General features: G+C 43.9%; 1 protein-coding gene across 1 annotated transcript; it reads left to right on the top strand.

The window, feature by feature from the left end:
- The first annotated feature begins 629 nt into the window (after window positions 1-629).
- On the top strand, window positions 630-22,332 carry LOC146058391 (cytochrome P450 3A4-like). Its single transcript, XM_083170676.1, has 13 exons — window positions 630-788; window positions 1,215-1,308; window positions 6,507-6,559; window positions 9,676-9,775; window positions 10,767-10,880; window positions 11,747-11,835; window positions 13,297-13,445; window positions 13,587-13,714; window positions 14,191-14,278; window positions 15,087-15,247; window positions 15,641-15,867; window positions 20,737-20,899; window positions 22,105-22,332. Exons 1-13 carry the CDS (start codon window positions 718-720, stop codon window positions 22,195-22,197), a joined length of 1,530 nt encoding a protein of 509 aa, XP_083026802.1. The 5' UTR covers window positions 630-717; the 3' UTR covers window positions 22,198-22,332.
- Window positions 22,333-24,319: the final 1,987 nt, after the last annotated feature.

The following is a 24,319-nucleotide window of genomic DNA, read 5'->3' on the forward strand; positions in this document are numbered from 1 at the left end:
ATTTGTACACCGGAGCTTCCCTGCCGCCGCTGCACCCTCTGCTATATCCACCTGTCACATTCAGCAGTGACGTCGGCGGCAGGCTCCCAAGTCCCCCCGAGCCGCGCCGAACATACCCGAGCCTGCCACCGACGTCAGTGCTGCTGTAAAATGAGTGGCGGCATGGCGGGACAGCCCGCTGCGGCAGCACAGCTGGGCATACCACCCAAGGTGTCCAAATAGACCATGCCCCTTTTTTGGGCACGCACGCATGTTGTTTGCTCTTTAGCTTGACTACAGATATTTTTCATCTCTTTACCTCTGACCGGTTGGCCACCCCTGCTCTAGAAGATAGTAGACAAGATCTGGTTGGTTGCCCATAGCAACATCACATGTGATGTAGAATACACATCTTAGTAAATTTCCCCATTAGAGGTTAATTTACAAAGCTGGGAGTTCTATTGAAAATACTTTGCTCAACAGAGCTCAAATAGGGAATATTAGGAGGGCTTGTGCTTGGGTGAGAGAGATAAGTAATTGCTCCACCACAACACACACAGTGATACAGAATATATTTCTGGCATCCACTCTGCCCTGCTCTCCTCTCAGCTTTTGGATCCTACCCACAGAACACGTCACTAGCAGGAAGTCAGAAATGTGAGAGAGAGAGACAGACAGAGACAGACAGAGACAGACAGAGACAGAGAGAGAGACTACAAGCACCAAGGAAGCTAAAATATGTATTTACTACCAGATCTCTCTAATGAAACATGGATACTGCTAGTCCTGTTACTGGCACTGTTCACTTAGTAAGTACATCTGGGTTGATTTGCTAGTGTACGTGTCGGTCTTTTGTATTAGACATGATTTTGTATCGCTTCTTTACAGACTGTGAACTTTCACATATGTACAGTAATGAGTAGCACTTATATTTTGCTCAAATACATGTTCACTGCTGAAATCCACTATTCAGCACTGTGGGCTTTTAATTATTATTTTTTAGTATGATAAAGATTACTGTAACTGTCCTTTATACTACGCAGCAAAGACAAACAATAGAACAAGTGACATTATGAGAAAAGCTACTAGAAGACAAGTGCATACTACTCAGTGATACTATGATGACACCAGCTGTAGAACAATCCTGCATTTAATTCTGCTAATTATCAAGCTGTTAAGTGTAATTATAATACATAATCACATACAGAGCTCAATGGTTTTCTGCTCTTTCCCAGCTATGCTGTAGTACCTTACAGAGTGTTCCTAAAGCATGGAATACCCGGTCCTAAGCCGCTGCCATTTATTGGGACCTTCCTGGAAAACAGAAATGTGAGTATATTGACCCTTCATCCGGTTGCTTTATAGTTTCAGCCTTTGTAACCAGTAAGAATGGTTTAATTACACCATACTTGCCTACTTTTGGAAATGAGTTTCAGGGAGATTATAGTTGGTAGTAGAATTTTGCACAGGTTGAGAGGGTGTGTCATGCTTCACCCAAAGGCCCTGTCTAGTTCCATACTGTATATGGAGATATTGTGAAAAGAGATTGTGAACGTGGCACCTAGAAGCGTGGGTGTGTACTGCTACATCTGAGAGGAATCTTTTAAAATAGTCATTTTATAATGTACAGCAGTGGTCGAAGTGGAATTTTAGAAGTGGGGGTATGGAAATTTAACCCCACCCCCACGCCCCCCAGGACCCTCACTTCCCTATCCCTTGCAAGGCCACATAGCATCTCACCTGCCCCCCCCCCCCCTTCCCCCGGCCCACATAGCATCTCACCTGCCCACCCCCCCTTCCCCCGGCAATACAGCAGCAGCTCACCTGCTGTGAATGTAGTTTCTCGGCAGCTGGGTTGAGGCAATGGATTGTAGTGTGGATCTGGCCACGGGGTGGGTGCAGCTATCTGAAGGATCCAGCAGATGCCTGATCTTTTCTGTGGCCGCTGAGCCTGGAGGACAGTAGCAGTCCTGCAGGCTAGACCCCCAGACTAGCTCCCATCATAGCCTTCACACCGCCATCCCTCCTGGATTCGGCATCTGCTGCAGCCTCCATCCCCCCCGCAGGTCTGGTGCCCGCTGCTGCCACACTCACCCTCCGGGTCCAGTGAACGCTGCAGCTTCCATGTCCCGCGGGTTTGGCGCCCGCTCCAACCTCCATCCCCTGAGTCTGGCGACCTCTGCAGCTTTCATGTCTCCCGCTTGACAGCTTCTAATTGATTGGTGGACATAGACGTGATTGGCTAATGCCAGTATTAAAAAAAAGCTGCCCTTCTTTTCATTGGTAGCCGGTCCGTGAGAGGTCCTAGAAGGACACCTCTCCAACAATGCTGCTACTGTTCAGTGCTGGGATGCCATATTCTATTCTAGCGCTGGTACATTCCATAAACAGACAAAAAATGAAGTGGCGGAGGGAAGTGGCGGTATGTCATACCACCGTATACCGCCCCACTTCGAGCACTGATGTACAGTATATTATATCCAAATGTAGATGAGCCCCAAAGCAGTTAGTAAGAGCTACAGTACTATACAGTACGTGGTAAAGTGCAGGGAAATGGCGCTGATGATTCAATGTAAATGTACAGTATCTTTCTCTCATTCCTTTTTCCCCAAAACATTTAACAATGTAATCTGGGTTATGTGAAATGAGGGAGATTGCTAGACTAATGAGGGAGAGGGGGAGATTGCTGCTATTTCAGGGAGTCTCCTGCACAATGCAGGAGGGTAGGCAACTATGAATTACACAGATTCTCCAGTTTTTTTAAAGCGGCAATCAGTGTAAATGATTGCCGCTTTAAAAAAAATTGGAGATTTCCTAACAAATCCCTGGCTTTCTGATTCTCTCACCCTGTGACATTTCACCCCTAATGTTGATTCTCTGTCATTTACAGTTTAATCAGAATGTCAGCTATTATACAGTGAGCGGGGTTAGTGCTGGAACCAAAGGACCAGCCGTGATTTGTGCTTATTGCCAGCACTATTATCTATTACTGGACTCAGCTTTTTCTGTTAAGGTCCATACACCCTCCCCTACAGTGTTTGGTCACTCCCATTTAACAGCCGGTTACATCCCCAGATGCCGGCTTCCTGTCAATCAACTTGTGAACAGCTAGCGAAGGAAAAAAGTAGCAGGATTTCACCGCTGGCAGGCATGGCACACACATTGTGGCCCAGAGGCATGCGCAGTGTGTCACTAATCGGTCGCTGTACGAATTCGCAAAGCCATTTAGTCATTTATTTTCCACTTGTACCCAGTATATGTGGCCTAGCAATCAAAGTATATAACATGCACCACATAATGTGTAATTATAGAAGATTCTGATAATACGTTTTCCCATCCACTGAAAGCTGCAGGACTTTAGCCCTTATCCTGGTTCACTCTCAGAGGCATACTCCTTCTCAAATGGACATAACCATGTGGACTGCATGTGGGGCAGATGTAACATGTGAAGAGAGAATTAGATTTGGGTGGGGTTTTTCTTCAAAGCATGGTTCCCCTACCTGACCCTCTACATGAGGGATAAAAATGCCCTGTTCCTGGACTTCCCTGGTAATGTAGGATTGCCATCACCTGTGGGGAGCTAGGTAATTAATAAGAAAGGTGTTTCCCCACAGGTGATGGCAGTCCTACATTACCAGGGAAGTCCAGGGACAGAGCATTTTTTCGCTGAAGGAGGAGGGTCAGGTAGGCAACCATGCTTCAAAGTGAGATCTATATTGCAGTGTAAAAATAAAGCGGTCAGTATTTTCCCTTCACAGAAACAAAATAACTCACCCAATTCTCTCTGCACAAGTTACATCTGCCCCCCTGCAGTGCACATGGTTTTGACCATTTGAGGACGAATTTGCCTTTGCGAGTAAAGCAGAATAAGGGCCTTTGTGTAGTCTGGGAATCCGCAAACATACTGTAACTAGGGTGACCAACTCATCCCTTTAATCCGGGACACATATTAATTACACAGGTTCTGTGGCTGGCTTTCACCTGGTTTTAAACTGCCACACCTCAAGACTCCATTTCACCTGGTTTTAAACTGCCACAGAACCTGTGTAATTAATATGTGTCCCGGATTAAAGGGATAAGTTGGTCACCCTAACTGTAACTATCACACATATTTATCAAGCAGATTACGAATGATTAACCTGCAAATAATGCAGCAGGAAAAAATGAGTCAGAAAAAGAATTATTAATTGGATACTGTGGTGTGAATTTATTAAAGCTTCTTAAAGTGAAAAGGGAGGATGTTGCCAATAATAACCATCAGATTCTATCATTTCTCTATTGTATCATACCAAATAATACCCAGAATCTGATTGCTTGCTATGGGCATCATCCCTACTTTTTAATTATAGAAGCTTATTTTTTTTAATTCACATTTTTTAATTTGGCAACAATATAATTCATTTCATTTGACCTAGGTTGAGAGCACATGTGAAATATACAGTAAAGTAAGGCTTAGATCGTTACAGTACAGGATTAAAGTTCCTTTAAGAATAGCAGATATTTAAGGATGAAATGGATAATGTATTCATGCTTTTGAGTATAAACTGGAATACATATCCGTCACATATCAGTGCTCGAAGTGGAAATGTTAAAGTTGCGGTATGGATAAATAAAGGAAATAGTTATGCCCGCACCTGAGTGTTCTGGAAAAGGGTGTGTGGCCACTTGATAGGGAGTATAAGTGTAGTGTACCACACCACATACACCACAATACTTGGACACCTTATACTATTTAGTACTAATGCCCCGTACACTTATGCAACATGGTACAAGCCAAAATTCAAGGACAGCGAGAGATAGTGAAGCAGGGACATACCGGTGGGAGAGAAGAAGGCAGCAGTGTATGATTACCTTACCTTAGGCTGTGATCGGTGGCGTGGAGGAGGAAGATGGGTTTGACGGTGGTGCAGAGGAGGCTGTGGTCAGTTGCAGCTGGTGGGCAGAGGAGGCTGCGATCAGCGATGCAGAGGATGCTGTGGTAGGCAGCAGAGCTGGAGGCTGTGATCTGCAGCAGTGTGGAGGAGTTGGAGGCTACAGTCAGGGGGGGGGGGATTTGTGCTTTGGAGGCTGTGGTTGGGGCATAGAGAGTGAAAGCATGGACATAGGGACAGGGAGAGTGAAAAGCAGTGGGTGACAAGGAGAGGGTAACAGGGACATGGTAACGGAGAGGCGGAGAGATAGGCAGTGATAGACCCCCTCCACGCCTAATGGCAACAGAGATAGGCAGTGAGTGATATAGAGGTATGACAAGCTGTGGGTGACAGGGAGAGGGTAACGGAGAGGCAGAGTGACAAGCAATGGGTGACAGGGAGAGGGTAACAGGAACCAGTGAGTGACGGCGATAGGGTGGCAAGCTGTGGGTGACAGGGAGAGGGTAACAGGGAGGCAGAGAGTGATGGAGAGAAAGTGACGAGCAGAGGACGACATGGATGGATGATTTAGTGTCCACCATTCTATGAGAAGCAGCCCTGGAGCTGAAGACAGTTGGGTTCGGAAATGGGCTGCAGGATGACCATCTAGCATCCAACATATATTTTTCTCCTGTAAAAGCAAGGGAGGACAGTGGCAGTGACAGATAGCAGCCAAATGTGGTGCAATTCTTATACAGGGGCCAATTTATCATGTAACATTTGTGCTAAATTCACAGAAAACACTCATCAGGTACAGTACACACAGCAGCAGCCCTGGTGCTGCAAAATGGTACTGGCCCGAGGAGCACCCAACCCAGTCTGCCAATATGTGGGAGAGGAAGCTGATGCGGACCAGCTGCCTACTGACTGCAGCCACCAAGTGAGGAGGGAGGTGATGTGAGCCATCCGCTCTCCCACAGTTGCAGGGTCTGGTGCAGAAATGCACAGCTGCCCACTGACTGCTGCCACCGGGTGGGTAGGAAGGTGATGCGGGCCTCCCGCCTACCCTCAGCTGCCAAGAGAGGAGTCTGTTGAGGAGAGGCTGGCCACTGACTGCAGCCGCCGGGTGGGGAGGGAAGTGATGCTGGCCGCACACGTGCCCTCAGCCACTGGGGCCCAGTGGCATTGACATCTGATATTACTAGACTGGTGCTGAGGGGATGGCCACTGACTGCAGCTGCCAGGAGGGGAGGGAGGTGATGCTGTGCAGGAAAGCGGCAGCTAAAGTAAAAAAAAAGAGTGCAGTGCATGAAGTGCCGGTATTCCATACAGTTGTATACCCGCCCACTTAGAGCAGAGTCACATAATATCACCTGTCATGGGCTAGTAGAAACCTAAGGTGCATATACATGTTGTGATATATATACTATTGTTTTTGAATATATAGTCATAATCTTAAGAAAAGTTAGTTCATATCACACAAAGTGTTTCATTCTGATTGACTCGGCCCCTGGCGTGCTCGCACTTTGGATCAATGTTTTTGTACTGTGTATGCGCATATTCAAAACCCAACTTATGCAATGAACCATTTTGAATAAACTGAATATACTGCTTTACTACTCAGAATGGATGTAGGATTTTTTTTCCAGTTATTCATGCAAAATTTGTTCTCTTCAGGGCCTCTCTGAATTTGACATGGAATGTTTCAAAAAATATGGAAGAATTTGGGGGTAAGCTCCTTTTTTATTATTATCATTATAGAATAATAAAATATTAAAGGATTAGTAGCAAAGGTAAAGGGTAAAAAGAAACCTTGGTCACACATCCTCCCCGGGCCCTCAACACCGTCCTAAGCCCCCATCACCTCAGCATCTCATCACCTTCCTTATCCTCTCAACACTGTCCAAAGTCACTAATTACCTTCCTCAGCCACAGCTCCCACTTGCCTTCCTTAGCCAAAGACCCCATTCCCCATCCTAAGCCAAGCCCCACTCCCCTTCCTTAGCCAAGGGCCCCATTACCTTTCTTAGCCACAGTCCCCATCACCTTCCACGGCCCCCAATCACACCACTATCACCATCCTCAGCCCCTCATCTTCAGCACCATGTGCCTTACTTTCCTCAGCCCACAGCTCCATCACCTTTCACTGCAGCCTGCTGCAGCACAGACGGAAAAGAAGAGCGGCAGCATGACCTATGGTACCCTCTGAAGTCTTTCGTGCCTGGAGCTTGTTCTTCACCGGAAAAACCCTCCCTATGCTCCAGATATAATATTATATTATAAGGACGTATGACATACAGTACATGACGTACAGCCCCTGCAAAGATGCTATACCGCCAGCCCCTGCTACATCTGTACCTTTGTTTTTGTATGGCATGAGTTGGACCCTGTTGTTATACTAAACCATACTGCTTGATGATTACTGGATTATAAGTTCTCACCCACATTGACATCTGATATTATGTCACAATTTGTGAGTATCAAGTCTACAATAGTATATTTATGAGTGGGCTCTCTTAACAATTGCTTGAGAGATGATCCCTGCATGATGTTAGAAAGTGGCCACTTCTAGGGGAACTTGCAACAAGACACCTTCCAGTTTACAAGTAAATTAAAGTCTCCCATAATTATGACCTCTTTTAGCCATTCTAGTGATGGAAATAGTTCCCTGTCCTGCCCCTGGCCTGGTGGGCTATAGATTGCCCCAGTATGAATTACTGTATGTCCTCTGTTTATATGGTCACCCCAAGGGCCTCCATTTTTAATATTTTTTTTTATTAAAGTTGTATTAATGCTGTTTTTCACATGTGATATTCAATCCTGCCAACACTGACTTATACAAGAATAGACCCATTAGTACACTAATAACGCTTTCAGAACGCAAATTTAGGGTCACACAGGGACTTTGAAACTGTTCGCTGACGTCATGTGGGGGTGCGGTGGAGCATCATTGGGGGCGGAGGAGGAAGCAGCATTTAGAGCTGGCGCTGCTCCAAACGCTGTCTCCTCCATAGTGTGAATGGAAAACAGATTGCTTGACCCGTTCACACTGCACAGCAGCACGGCAATGAACCGGTAAGAACCCTTCTTTTTACCTGGTCAGTAGCTGTAACCGGTAAGCCCTTTCACATTGAACAAAATACCGTGTCGGACGAGCAAGAAACCCTCCACGGAGATAGGCAAATTGAGTAACGTTCCTTCATGGGGGCGGGGCTTAATGATGTCATGTTTAAGCCCCGCCCCCGAACTCCTGCTGAAAGTCTCCTCTCCGGGCTTCTCCCGGAGAGGAACTTTTAAAAGTCGGCAACCCTGAATTAAAGTTGACATAGCATAAGGGATTGTCATCCCAAAAATCACTACAAGCAATGTACAGTGTATGCTTTAAACCAGTGGCCGCCAACCTTTATTGGGGTGTGAGCGACTCAAGAGAAATTAAACTCCTGAAGAGCCACTAAAATAAAAATTGTGTTAGTTTCTTAAGTGGTCTGCATATCAGTAACTTCCAGCCCTTGGCCCACCATGTTGATCTGAAGGCTCTTCTGTGGATTCCCTCTCCATCCCGCAGGACTTCCCATTTACCTTCCCGCTTACCTCCACTGTGGAGTATCAGCTGTGCTGCTGTCTCCCACTGGTGGTGTTAATATTTGTTGGTCTCCAAATCAGCCACCAGTTTATTCTAGGACACTGACACTGGATCACTTCCTCCTAACGGTCTCAGCAGTACTGAAGGTAGGTGAGCTACCCAAATTATGCCTGTGAGCTACCGGTAGCTCGCAAGTTACAGGTTGGAGACCACTTCTTTAAACTGTCTGAAAATGCTGGTTTGGAATGTTACACTGGAAGGTTCTAATTCCGTTTTTTATATGGGTATTTGATTTCTTTTATACAGTACTTCACAGTGCATAATGTTTAGTATTCAACTCATATTGTCAGTAATGTAGGAATAATGGGATCCAGTGAAGTGGTAGTTTGTAGGGTGATACAGGCTCTATGTCATGGTTCAGTTGGTTGCTACTATTGGACGCCTGGAGCTGCAGAAGGACTATTGTACCCTTTTGTCATTAGATCTGTGACCATTGATAGATGTTATGGTCTATAACCCATAGCACATATTAAGCTTTTTACATTTTGTGTCCATGTGCACGATTTATAGTTATGCCCCTTACACATTGTTTGTATGTATTCTTTTCCTAAAGGTTACTGGGTTTCGAACTTCCGACTGAGTGCAGTGGTCCGGTTATCCGGTGATCCATGTAGTGTCTCAGTCGCCTTCCCCAATGGCTGAGTGCGATGGTCCTGTTCTTGGAGATCCATGTTGTGTCTCAGCTACTATTTAAGTCATATTGGACTTGTTTGGTGATTCTTATAATATTGTTATTTTCTATAATATTTTCTTTCCCATGCTTTGTGAACCCTTTTATCAATGTATTCAGGAACTGGGCATATATTATAGTATCTAGGGGAAGAAAAAGTAGTGTAACCTTAATTGGGGGGGGGGGGGACTAGTGATATTATTGAGGCACAACCAAGGAGCTGATTCAAAGTTAGGAGCAAAGCATAATAAAGTTGATAACTATGCACCTTGGCAAGCTGCAATGCAGGGGCAGATTTAAATGTGCACAGAGATTTAGATGAGAGGGGCGTTTCCTAGTTTGCACAGGAAATCAGAAAGTGTGTGTACTGCTTGCAGTTACTCACATTGTTTTTTGCTTTGGTCCTAACTCAGTATTGCAATTAAAACCAATTCACAGCCGAACAGACATCATGGTCGTCTGCATTACTTGGGATGGTCTTCTTTTTTTATTCCTATTTTGTATTTGTAATAAAAGCTTTTTTTCCCCTTCAGGTTCTACGATGGTCGACAGCCAGTTCTTGCCGTAATGGATCCTGCAATCATTAAATGCATTTTAGTTAAGGAATGCTACAGCTTATTCACTAACAGAAGGGTGAGTGACAGGTCTGTAACCCTAGACCTGCATTTTACTTTGTCTGTGACCATTAGCGCACTATGTTACATACTCTATATAGACAAAAGTATTCAGACGTGTGACCATTACACCAACAGAGACTGTAATGGTTTTGTATTCAAATACATTATTGCCAGTGGAATTTCGGAGCTATAGATTCAGCATTTTTCACTTTTACGCACCATGCACCTTAGCAGTCATTGATCCCACGTAGACTTCCGCTTCATGGCCGAGTTTCTGTTGTTCCTAAACACTTCCACTTTTTATTATAACTTACAGTTGACCATGAAATATCCAGCATGGATGGAATTTCATGAACTTTCTTATTGCAAAGGTGGCATCCTATAACATTACCACACTTGAAGTCACTGTGCTCTTCAGAACAACCCGTTTTATATCACAAATGTTTGCAAATGGAAACGACATGGCAAAGTTCTTGATTTTATTCACCTGTGGCAACAGGCATGATTGAAACTTCTGAATTCAATAATTAACAGATGTGGCCAATTACTTTTGTCCATATAGTGGTATGTCTTGCTTCTCCCTTGATTACTTTTAGTTGAATATATTAAATGTAAAGTCCCGTACACATTAGGCAATCCACAGCGCGGACTGTCGGGGTGCTGGCATTGGCAAGTGCCGGGTAGAGGGCATGCTGCAGCTGCTGCATGGCCCTCATTAACGAGATCCTCCCTTGTCTTTACTTGTATAGACAAGGGAGGGGGTCATTAACGATGCACGGAAGCACGCATCATTAACGTTATGTAGTGTACACATAGACGAGAAAGTACAAGATATCGCTCACAAGGGCCATTCTGAAAGATATCTTACTTTTTCATCTAGGGTGTATGGGGCTTTAATCCTATTGTCCTAAAATTTTATAACGTCCACATTTTTCTTGTAGCACATTTTGTGTGCAGTCAGAATGCGCAGTTACACAATGCTGACTTGTATTTTTGGCCTCTATTAGAATTTTGGACTAAACGGACCACTAAATTCTTCAGTGTTGATTGCGGAGGATGAGCAGTGGAAGAGGATAAGAACGGTCCTGTCCCCTACATTCACCAGTGGTAAACTAAAGCAGGTAATGGATATATGTTTCAGCTATATGGGTAACAGAGAACACCTTTCATGGCATTCTAAGCAAATAAATAAAATGTAAAGACTCTGGGGATAGAGGGCCAATGTCCATCAATGAGATTATATTCATGTTGCCTACGTACTGTATGTCCTAATTATACATAATATACAGTTAAGTCCTTCTTCATCTTTGTCACTAGCTGCAACAATCACGACTAGAGTGCCCGTGGGTGTGCACATACACTGTGTATGAATGCACCCATGATCCATCGGTAGTCAAATGATGGCTTCTTTGTCAGTGTAGAAATAGGTCCTGTGGCTATTCATGTACAGTACATTCTATTAATGTGCAGCAAAGGGAAGCATGTTTCTGATGCACTGCTTGCTCCAAGTACTGTATAAGTCTGGCGCAATTGCCTATAGTAATCTTAACAGTTGTATATGGAAAAACAGTGTGTGGAGCGGCTTCCCGCTTGCAGCTGTAAGGATCCTCACACCAGCCCTATAGAAACTAGCACCAGCATAAGGTAGTATATCTGGCTTCTGTGGTATCATAAAAACACAGCCTCATTGCATCTAACTCAGAATCAGCCATTTTTTCTCATGACATAGCGCAGATTTTTTTGAGTTTTCTTGTTAATATTGCACATTTTATTAAACTGATTTATAGAAAATAACATGTATATACAGTATGTTATATTCCTAATGTAGTGATATACAGTTCTCGTTCCTTTCATGGCATTTGCTGAATAAGATACATTTTTTTAAATTAGAATTTTTATACTTTATTATTTAAAAAATGAATCTTGCATTTTAGAATTGCTCATATTTGATTTAAGGAAAGTTTAATAAAAATTGTCTTGCTTTCAGATGTTACCAATAATACAAAATTATGGACAACTTTTAGTGAAAAATGTTTGGAACAAAGTGGGTAACAAAGAGTCTATAAACATGAAACAGTGAGTATGTGGCCTATTGATGGTTTCTGTGTGGTGATTAATCAAAATATTTTATATATTGTGTTATATGGGATATGTACCCTATACCATAAATTATAAGAATGTTATAAGTCATTTTTAGTTCCCTGAGAACTGTTTTCTGCTGTCACAAATATTCATATGTATGTATAAAATGATGACGTCATAACTCACTGATTATGGCATCAAAATGCACCATTTAAATATATAATTTGCAAGAGTTAATTATCATTATTATTATTATCATTTATTTATATGGAGCCACACGGGTTCCCCAGCACCTAACAATACATAAATGAGCAAATCAAACAATTAAATAACGAATTACAGTACAAGGCAATTCAGGACAAGTGTATGGTAAATAAAGACAGTTTAATATCAAATATTATCACAGATATTTGCATTTCTTAGGCACTACAATAAGTACAATCTACACACCCAACTGTGGGACATTATCCCAGCCTTCAGGGCTTCAACAATCTCCTGGCAGCCCTAATAACATGGGATTATGCCAGTGGTTCACAAACTTTTTTGAATCACGGCACCCTAGAGCATCAAAATGTTTTCACACCACCCCTAGGCCAAATGTTTCTTATTGAGAAATTCAGAAAAAAAAAATATTAAATGAAGTGCATTGTGTTTATATGTCACAGTTATGTGGTGAGGGACAGGATTTGCTTCTGTTTGTCCACATATATTATGATTGGCAGCCACCAGCACTGGTTTTGCCTGGTACATTGACCATAAATAATATGAATTGATCCTGGTCCATCAACCCAAGGCACCCCTGCAAGTGTCCAGAGGCACCCCAGGGTGCCTAGGCACACAGTTTGGGAACCACTGGATTATACAGTATGTTTTTGGGAAGTTATTGGGTAAGCACGTGGTATTTGTTACCCCAGTGATTTTATATGACATCACAATTTAGTATCGGACTGAGCTATGAAGGGCCTATCAGGAAACACAGTGGTAGCTGCCCATGCTTATGGGGTGCTGCCAGTTACCACAGGTGAACCATAGAGAGACTTTAACAGTCATTAAAGACCATGGGGTAGATGTAGGAAGCAGTAACAAGAGTGGAAAAGTGAGCCAGTGGCAACCAATCAGCTTTGAAGTAATCATTTATCAAGTGCATTCTATAAAATTATATGAAGCAGCTGATTGGTTGCTTCTCCACTTATCACTGCTTCAGTCACCTTCCCCATATAACCAGCTCTTTAATACAGTAACAATGTATACATTGAGTGCACTGACTAGATCATGAAATTAAAGGAAGTCGAGAGGCACACTGGGGATTTTACCTGTGTCCGTGTGGGTCAATCACTATTATAATATGAATGTTGTTGGAGTAATGGAAAGGCCCTTGGGACAGTTCAACGATGGACCAAGTGATATATATATATTTTTTATTTCAGTTTATTTATTGCTATTTTATCTTCTCAGCATCTTTGGCAGCTACAGCATGGACATTGTTCTGAGCACATCATTCAGCGTAAATGTGGATTCAATGAACAATCCCAATGACCCATTTGTGACCAATGCCAGGAACCTTTTCACCTTCTCGTTTTTCAATCCTCTGTTCTTATTGACACGTAGGTTACTGACTGAGCTACTCACACATGTTAATGTACTGAGATTTGTAGTTAGTGTCCACAATTTCACAGTAGCAGGTGATTTTTCACTAGAAATTAAACCTTTGTCTAACTATACACTTCTGAATGTTTCTCTTGCAGTCCTGTGTCCGTTCCTTATTCCTCTCCTGAACAGATTGAATTTCTGTTTTCTTCCTATTACTGTTCTCAACTTTTTCCAAGATGCCATAAAACGCATTAAGGAAAGCCGGCAGAAAGGAATTCACACAGTAAGTGACAACTTATTGGGAAATGTATGGCTTGAAGAGGGCTGGTGGTAGAACAAGCCATGAGAGAGGTTTGGGTATATGGTGGTCAGGTTACTGACTGTCAGAATTCTAACAGCCAAAGTCAAGACGTTGATGGATACCATGAGTATTCTAACAATGACCTTGCCATTCCACAGTCTAGTGTAATGTTTTTTTGACAAGTGATGAACAATCATCGCTTGGTAACCCAAAACAATCTGCCACAATGGTAGCAGTGGTGAAGGAAAAATAACACCATAGAATGCCTCACCACTACATTTTGATTTCTAACCTTTAATTTTTAGACTGAGAGATTTTGAATGGTCCGGGACATTTTTCTGACATAGCATGTACCTTGCATCTTGCATCTATTGTGGCTATAGCACTTGCTGGTCTTCCAAAGTGACAACATCATTGTTCTGTATATCTCTGCTGACCTCACTAATTTTCCTCTTTAGGACCGGGTAGATTTCCTAAAACTTATGATGGATTCTCAAAACAAAGACATACATACATCTTCAGGGGAGGAGACTCATAACTATAAAGGTATAAGGCTTGATTTGTACAGTTTACTAGAGCAATAGGGGTATTCAAGCTATTGTAGACGCATCACAATAGAGGTTCACATATTTAAATAAATTCAAATAGAAAACAAGAATTTGGTGGAGATGCATCAAGCTCTGGTGAGTGATAGTGTCAGCTCCAAGCGCTGCCTCCTGCCCCTCCCCCGATGACACGCCACCACTCCGCCACCATGTGACATCAGCGACCCGGTTTAAAGCTGGCCATACATCAGAAAGATCGATCTTAAGATCGATTGCACTCATGATTGTGTACAATTTCCCTTGAAATCCCCAGCAGTCCTTGGTGGTTTTTGGATACACAATCTACACACAATCCATCATACAATCAGTCATACAATCCATCTGCTGCATGATTTTGTACACAAGATGTGCACACAATCTGCATACAATCCATCATACAATCAGTCATACAATCCATCTTATGATTGATTGTATGATTGTGTACCCAAGATGTGCACACAATATGCATACAATCCATCTTACAATCAATTGAGATTGTATGATTGGGTACAATATCTTTCTGATGTATGGCCAGCTTAACACTGCAAATGCTGGGTCGCTCCCGGGATGGACCAGTGTCCAAATCCCGAGTGATGTGAAAGAGGTATAAGTGAACCTTAAATGTACAATTTACAGTTTGTTTATTAATACCACAATGTTTCACTTCTGTAATTGTGCAAGAAAGTTATTGTTAATCACCTATACATAAGGATACATTATACACCTCTACATAAGGAGACATTATGGAGAACTGTCTCTCTGTTTCACAGCTCTGACAGACACAGAGATTATGGCTCAGGGACTTATCTTCATCATGGCTGGCTACGAGACAACCAGCACTACACTGATGTTCCTGTCTTATCATCTGGCCACTCACCCTGATGTACAAACTAAACTTCAGGAGGAAATTGATACCATTCTCCCAAACAAGGTAAATAGAATATGTCCTATTATGTAGGTCTCTTCTACTGTAAGTGTTTTCACTGTGCATTATGTTTTGGAGCACTTCCAAACTGAGGAATGCCCTGAGGAAAGTTCTGCTGAAACATTGGCTGAGCTAGTAGCACTTGCTGCCTGTAGTGAGAGAGTTGGCTCCCACCTATTGATTTCTTCAGCTCAGTCAAAGCTATATCTTTGTTAGTATTACGCTGAAATGGTATCTAATGAATGGAGCAGATACAACGATAGAATTGTTTAATCAACCTAATTCAAACTAGTAGTTATTTACTTGAAAAGTGAATAAATCATATGAAATAGTATGTCATAGTAAATCACAGGAAAGCATGTTCCATGTTATTGAAATTGTCCTTCTTGTTGTCCACAGGCTTCTCCTACATATGAGGCTCTGATGCAGATGGAATACCTTGATATGGTGATATCTGAAACCCTGCGCCTCTACCCTTCTTCTTTGAGACTTGAGCGGGTTTGTAAGAAAACAACTGAAATCAATGGAGTAACAATACCAGCAGGGGTAGTGGTAGTGATCCCAGTATTTGTGCTGCACCGTGATCCGGAGATATGGTCAGATCCAGACGAGTTTAGGCCTGAAAGGTATCACACATTGGAGGACATTTATTTAGTAATTGTGACTACCAATTAAGGGGTTTATTCTAAATCATTCTTTCTGACAAAATCCTTCTTAGATGGACAAAACCATGTGCACTGCAGGGGGGCAGATGTAACATGTGCAGATAGAATTAGATTTGGGTGAGTTATTTTGTTTCTGTGCAGGGAAAATACTGACTGCTTTATTTTACACTGCAATATAGATCTCACTTTGAAGAAAAACCCACCCAAATCTAATTCTCTCTGCACAAGTTACATCTGCCCCACCCGCAGTGCACATGGTTTTGTCCATCTAAGAAGGATTTTGTCAGAAAGAATGAACTAGAATAACCCCCTAAGTGAGCTCTCTTCCCTCATGTGCTTCTCCTTCCCTCACTTATACCATCATCTCCTCCCCACTACCAACAACAGCAACAATGTTTTCAGCTTAGTCATACCACTGCTGATTTGGACCGATGCTGCAGCAATGTTTAGAAACAAGCAATGGGATGTAACACAGTCCGAGTTCGTCAGGGGAGCGGGATGCCCAGGCAAACTGGGATGTTTTTTCAAGTGGCAATTGTTTATAGGACATGGTTTTGCTTTTGGCGCTGTAGAAAAACATCCATATTTTGCCGGAATCCCACACCTCCGGCGAACTTGTTCTCTATTACAGCCCGTCGCTTGTCCATGTTCTGCAATGTTTTGTACCCTAATACACGTTTAGTTTTCTTTTGCTCATACTTTCAGTTTATGTATCTTATTGGAAGGCCCTGTGGACCCATTCTGATTTGGTCCCCCACGTGTTTGCACAGGGGAACCAATGTTTTTGTTGTGCGTATACACATAATGACTTATGCGCATGTGCAGGGTCCATGGGTAAATGGCTGTTCGCACAGAACGATGTGGGCTGGGGGCGTGGGGCGGTGGAGCAGGGTGTTCCCATGGGACTGCGGACGGGATGAGGTGTGCCGGGGGCGGGCGGCCTGACTTCACATGACGTCAGCCGCCCACCCTGTCTTCGACCAGAAGCCTGCAAATATAAGTCAGTTCAACTGACTTATATTTGCGAGCCCTGGAGAAATCATTCCATGCGAGGGGAAACGACAGCGTGTGTGTGTGTGTGTGTGTGCGAGTGCGTGCGTGTGTGTGTGTGTGTAATAACCGGGGAGGCGTTACAAGCACTCGGTAAGCTGTGAGCTTCGCAGCTTACCGAGTCAATTAGAATCAGGACCAAAATCGGTACTTGTGTATTTTGGCGGCGCCCGATTTCAGCATCGTTCGATGAACGCATTGCATGCCATGTACCCGATGGCATGCGTTGCGACGCGATTTTGACCCCCTATACGATGAAAAATCGTATAAGCACCCTAAAGGGTGCTTTTGAGCACCCTAATGGGTGCTTACAATGTTAAATGCACCCCCACGCCACCCCCCCACTATAAACGGCGGTACGCGTCCTACGACCTTTTCATACCCCTACTATCCACGTCGGCGTGGAGTTGAGAATAGATTAGTGTGGCGAGCGGACGCGGATACCTTCACAGGTAAACGCGTCCCTTCGCGGGCTTCACAGGTATCCGCGTCCGCTCGCCACGCTTCGGGCTCGGTGGCTCGCTGCGCTCGCCACACTAATCTATTCTCAACTCCACGCCGACGTGGATAGTGGGGGTATGAAAAGGTCGTAGGACGCGTACCGCCGCCCCTCGCGGGCTCGCTGCGCTCGCCAAGCTTCGGGTTCACGTTTATAGTGGGGGGGTGGCGTGGGGGTGCATTTAACATTGTAAGCACCCATTAGGGTGCTTATACAATGTTTAATCGCATCGCATCGTATGGCATTGTATGCCATGTACAATGGCATACAATTTGAAAATTGTATGCCATCGTAAACTAACCAACTAAATCGCGTCGCATTGCATACCATCGCATGCGTTATGGTATGCGATGCGATGGGCGCCGGCAAAATACACAAGTACCCCAAAATCTCTAATATTCCAAAAACACGAGAATAGCCCCACTTGCGCTATAAGGATGGTTCCGTCAGTCTCCTTGTCTCCTTTTTGGAATCTGTTGTTGGTGGTTAGGTGACCACCATTATAGACCCCTGCTGCTCATAAGTATACAGCGCCTTGGTGGAATATTTAGTTTTTTTCTGTATTCAAAATCTCTAATATCAACGGCAAACATCAGACAAGTCAAATATTCATCAGATCAGTTGTAAAATATTGTTACTGTAATTAAATAAAATACGGTAAAAAATAAATCACTTGCTTGGAATAAGTACAGTCGCTATGTGTGTTAGTTACGGCTCCCATACACTACCGTGATTTGGGCCGATTTCACCCATTCTTGAACAAATTGGGGGGTATGGATCATTGGATAGACACCAACTAGATCGACACCACTAGGTCGACATGTATGAAGGTCAACGTGGGTTAGGTCGACGCGGGTTTGGTCGAAACAAGCATTATGTCGCCATGGGAAAGGTCGACAGTCAAAAGGTCGAAATGAGGTTTTTCACTTTTTTCTTTGTCCCGAATGTCCAGAAAGAAATGTAGCACCATGTCCCCTCACATGGGCATATCGGCACATGTCAATTACACTGCTTACACACTGAGTGGCTTTTCCCCTGCCTGGTGCCGTCAGCAGGGAGAAGACGGCTTTGCATAGCACAGCGCTATGCAAAGCCGTCCTCAAAGCTGATCATCTGCTGGTAATACCAGGCGATGATGTGGGAGCGCGCAGCAGCCCTCATCGCCGGGGCTTACACACTGGGCAGCTTTGTTCTGAAAGCCGCCTAAACATGCTGTTTTGAGCGACTTTCAGCTCAAAGCCGCCCAGTGTGTATGGGCCTTTGCTGGTGAGCTCCTTTAGGATACTGCCTTCTACTGTCTATATGTGCATCCCAGCTTATTCCAGTTTTACTGGAGCGCTGTGTAATATATTGTCACTATATAAATATGCTCAATAATAACTGAGTGTATCAACCTTTACTTACATACCCACAGGGGTTAAAGTGAGGCGGAACGGGGCGGAACTGCGTTCCGTCAGTTCCATTTTGGAGGCGGAACGGTTCCGCCTCCATCCGCTCACCTTGCCCCCTCTGCTTCTCCCTGCCTGCATTGCTAAACAAGTCAAGACAGCCGGGTAGAGTGCTGGAAAACCCGGCTGTCTCAGAGCACGTCGTCCATCCGTCCGCGGGCGGCTATTTGAAATGACGTGCCAGCTTGCGACTGCCTGATTGGCAGCCGGGCTGCGCGTCATTTCAAATAGCTGCAACGCACACGGAGGGATGGACGACGTGCTCTGAGACAGCCGGGTTTTCCAGCACTCTACCCGGCTGTCAGGGGCGGGCTGGCTACAGGAACATGGCCGCCGGCGCTACCCGCTCAGGAGGCCAGGACGCTCTCCCTGCTATGCTCCTTAAACTGCTGCTGCCGCGCTTGTCATATTGTATGACAGCGCAGGCGGCAGCTTGCAGAGCGGCTCCCTCTCTCCGACGCGGCCGTTGAAATCCGCGCTCTTTATCTACCCCCGGCCCCCACCATCCGGTGAGCAGTAGCCTCTCTCCCTCCCTGCAGTGTCCCAGGCCCGGCTCCCAGGTACCTGGTATGTACCTTATTTATACATTATATTGCCTTTATTTGAGTGCCGCCACCTCCTATTCATTATATATATATATATATATATATATATATATATATATATATATATATATATATATATATATATATAATGCAGCGGGCACTTTAAGCACTGTTTTCAGCCTGTTTGTCCTGGTTATTCAGGGGGAGCAGCCTGTGGTGTCCTGGTTATGCAGGGGGAGCAGCCTGTTTGTCCTGGTTATTCAGGGGGAGCAGCCTGTGGTGTCCTGGTTATGCAGGGGGAGCAGCCTGTGGTGTCCTGGTTGTTATGCAGGGGGAGCAGCCTGTGGTGGCCTGGTTGTTATGCAGGGGGAGCAGCCTGTGGTGGCCTGGTTGTTATGCAGGGGGAGCAGCCTGTGGTGGCTTGGTTGTTATGCAGGGGGAGCAGCCTGTGGTGGCCTGGTTGATATGCAGGGGGAGCAGCCGGGCTTTACGGTGTGCATAATCCCCTGTCCCACAAAGCCATGCCCTAAAATTTTGTGGCGCGCCTACGGCGCGCACTTTCACATTGTTTAGCCTGTTAGATTCTTTTGCACTTTGGGGCATAATTTGCATTAAGGGTGGCGTTATGTGGCCCGCATTATTGTTTCCATGTCTATGTGAGATAGGTCATACATTTTGAGCTCGCAGGGGGGCGCCGAATACCCTAGCACCCGCCCTGGTTGTGACATATGGGGGGGGGGGGGGGGGAGGGGGGAGATGGCGGGGAAGAGAGTTCCACCACCTCACCAGGACCACTTTAAGCACTGCATACCCATGCCTCCCAACATTTGGTCTTTCCAACTCAGGTCTTCCACGTGCAAGCCCAAAAGGGGGCATGGCCTATGTATTAGGGGTTGTGGCTTTAAGGGAATGCCATGTCTGTGAGCCACACCACCCATTTTCATCATTATAGGTTTATGTCCACATTCTGTGAGCTGCTGTCCATACCCCCATCCCCTCTAACTGGCATTAGTAGATGTTGTGTGCATGCTAAGCAGAGCAGCCAGTCACAGCCAACTGCCCCACCCCTACCATGGGACACTACTGTCCAATGGAGGGACAGTCCCAAAAAACATGGCTAACCCTTGAATACTGAGACATTTGGGAGGCATGCACACTGTACCATGCAATAAAAAATATAAAGCTGCCGATACAACTGCAACTGAATGGGGCAGTTTGACAATTTTGTGATGATTGTCCTAAACCATTGATGGTGCATGGTGATGGTTTGTTTTCTTTACATTCACAGGTTCCGAAAGGATAATAAAGATTTACAAGACTCCTATACCTTCCTCCCTTTTGGAACTGGACCACGGAACTGCATAGGGATGAGATTTGCTTTGATAAACATGAAATCAGTCATCACTTTACTGCTGCAGAACTTCTCTTTCCGCACTAACAACGACACTCCAGTAAGAAACAACTTCAGCTACTTTTCTAATGTCATCATTTAATGCTGTTGGTTGTTGTTTTGGTCACAATTTCCAAAATAGAATTATATCTTCAAGACAACACATGGTTGCCTTGATCACAAGTGACTGTCACTTATAAGGTAGGATCGCAGTGACCTCCTTACTGTGCTTCCAGCCTCTTAGCGACTGAGGGCTGCTTCATTAGCTGAGGGTGCAAAATACTGAGTAGGAATGTGGTGCTCAGTGCGGAAATTAGAACGCTGAGCGCTGCAGTTGTATGTTCTCTGCTGTGAGTCAGGAAAATAGATTGACTGATGCCTGTGGAGCACCCGTCTGAAGGCTGGTGACCAGAGCATAAGTTCTATCCACTCTGTGCCCCTCTGTGTACTGTACATCTGATAAGTTGTATAGAAGCAGGAGGTCCTTCTATCTTGCATCACAGTATAATGTTCTCACTGGCCTGACAGATCGCTCAGCACACAGCGCTGACACAATGCTGCGTGTTGAACGATCTTGCTGGAGCGTTCTGAACGATCTAGCATCTCCCCGTGTGTAGGCTCCATTAGACCTCACACAGATGAAACAACAATTAGTAATGTGCAGCCTGTGAGTAGTTTTTGCATGCATATTTTGGAAGTTTTTGAGAGAGAAAGAATTACCTTGTCCAGCACCAGAAACACAAAGGCTGAAATTTACTAAGATGGGAGTTGTATTTCACATGGGATGTTGCTATGGGCAATCAATCATAATCTTCTTCTAATTTTTTTAGCACCTTTTAGTAGACTTTGGTGCTGTGGCACTCTTTACATTAAAATTTTACCTTTAAAAGTTATATTTAATAATTATTAAATATAACTAATACAAGTTACATTTTAATGTAAAGAGTGCCACAGCACCAGAATCTACTTCATTCTTTGTTTTTCTGCTTAAACGTAATCATACTCTTGGGAGCACCGCCAACCATGTTATGATCCCTAAGGTACGGAATATATTTATGTTGGTATCTATTTATTGACACCTCACTCCCTGAGCGGCTCTATTAAGGACTGCCTACTGGGAAACATATCTCTCCCTACACCTCTTCTTAATGAATTATCCAGGTTATGAATTACCAAGCTTTAAAAACAACCATACAAAATGACTGTATGCTTTGAGTGGTTGAATCCAACTTATGGGAAATATTAACATTATTATTTATTTAACAGATCCCACTGGAAATTGACACACGAGGTTACCTAAAGACAACAAAACCTGTTATGCTCAATCTGGTGCCCAGAGAAGCCCCATCAGATGACTAAATGGGAGGTCGTCATTGGTTGGACATCATGTGACTCAGACCAACACTCTCTGATATCTGCTTGACTTTCCTTGGGGAAAACAAATATATTGCAATTCATAGTGGGCCAAATTCTCTAAGCTTCAGAAGTGATAAAATGGAGAGTGATAAACAGCCAGCCAATCAGCTCCTGTCTGATATTTTTCAAACACAGTTTGCGACATGGCAGGTAGGAGCTGATTGGCTGGCTGTTTATCACTCTCCATTTTATCACTTTTGAAGCTTAGAGAATCTGGCCAAAAATCACTTATGAGGCAAAAAGATCAGTAGCAGTTGTTATTGGTCAATTAAGCCTCAAAAACTGCTTTTCAAGCCTCAAATTAGAATTCTGCTCACATCTATGAAAAATATAGATTTGGATTATAAAGAATTTGTTTAAGAACTGTAATGAAAATGTAATGTAATTTTCTGCAATACAGATTTGGTTAAAACTTTTGCATTTATATAATACACTAATATGGTGGGAGATAATTTCATATTTGGCAATACTGACACCTACAGGCTGTTAAACAGTACTACCAAGACTATTGACATGTTATGCATACTTTTGTTAGGTACACACCAGAACGATCATGATCTTGAGCAGATCGTGAGATGACCATACGATGGTCACACGATCTACTGGAGCACACGATCTTACTCACAATTTGCATCGGATCCAATTCCGATCTGTACCCAGCTGAAGGGGTCGTTTTCAAATCCTGACTGCTGCAGGTAGGATATGCAAAAGGACCAAACGACCAGTAGGGACGTGCATCGGATCGGAATCAGATGTAAAACATGCCAAGACATGCCCAATTTACATACAATTGGTCAAGATTGTATCGATATTGGGGGAATTGAGGCCAAATCATTCTGGTGTGTAGCCAGCATAACACTATATAAAACCTGCCAAGCCCAACAAAATGATAGAACAACATAACAGTATTGTAAGCCCTGGCGGCTGATACGATAAGATATTGCTTATATTGAGTTATATTTCATTTTGCACAAACAGATTTTGATGATGATAAAGTATGTTTAGAAGGAAACTGTGCCCCAGATGTATGAACCTACATTGTCTTAACCCAATACAATGTAAGAACACAAATAAAGAATATATTAAGTTGCCTCAAGTGTCACGTGCTTATTTCTAAATGCTAGATAAAGTTATTTTAATCTCCACAACTTCAGGTCACTTGAGATATGAACGGACACTATCACCAACATTGCAAAATTCTAATTCTGTTTAATCCCGGGATAGCCTATATACCTGTAGCTAACACACTACTTGTGGCCAATGCAGCCGGCAGCTGAGTGTGAGATAAGTGATTAACCCAGGGGCTTAAATAAAACTTTAAGGGCCCCATAGCAACATTTTTGAGGAGCCCTTTTAATAATGCTTCAAAATAGACACATCTCTCCACATTGGTTGTTCATTTTATGCCCCATAGTGGTTCCATAGTTAAATTTCTGCCCTACAGAAGTGCCCAAGTTCACATTACACCGACACATTCCCCATGCCATACTATACCACATTGTAGTGCAGCCATTTCCAAATATGTCACATTGCAGTGCTGCTAGTACACATTGGGACTGATTCAGAACTGCTCACTAAACGGTGGTCGTTCGCTGCTTAGCGAGCGGCTTAACACTGCCCGATGCTGCCCCCTGCATACCCCCTCCCCTACCAGTGAGAACGTCTCTGTAAATTTGATACTTGCCGAAGGCGTTTGCACAGGTGCATAATTGCACATTGCATTATTTCACTTGCACCGGTGACAGTGATACTAGAACATGAGAGATGGATCATATGAGTATGGAGCTTTACTGTGAAGAAGAGATAGAGACGGCCACTTATAGAAGCGCCAACAAGTTCCTCTTGTCAGGCTGGGCAATGGGCCAGTTGCTTAATAGGCAATTCAGAGTACTTGATAGACAACTATATGACATGGGTCCCATAAAAATGGCACACCCTGCACCCGCTATACCAACACCCATTTATTAACCCTATAGGAGTTGGATTAACATTGTATTCAGAAAAACAAGTGAAAGCTATGTTATCATCAGACACTACTGGCTATATATAAATACCCATAAGCATA

This window comes from Crinia signifera, chromosome 1, assembly GCF_055691185.1.
Source record: "Crinia signifera chromosome 1, ASM5569118v1, whole genome shotgun sequence".
NCBI lineage: Eukaryota > Metazoa > Chordata > Amphibia > Anura > Myobatrachidae > Crinia > Crinia signifera.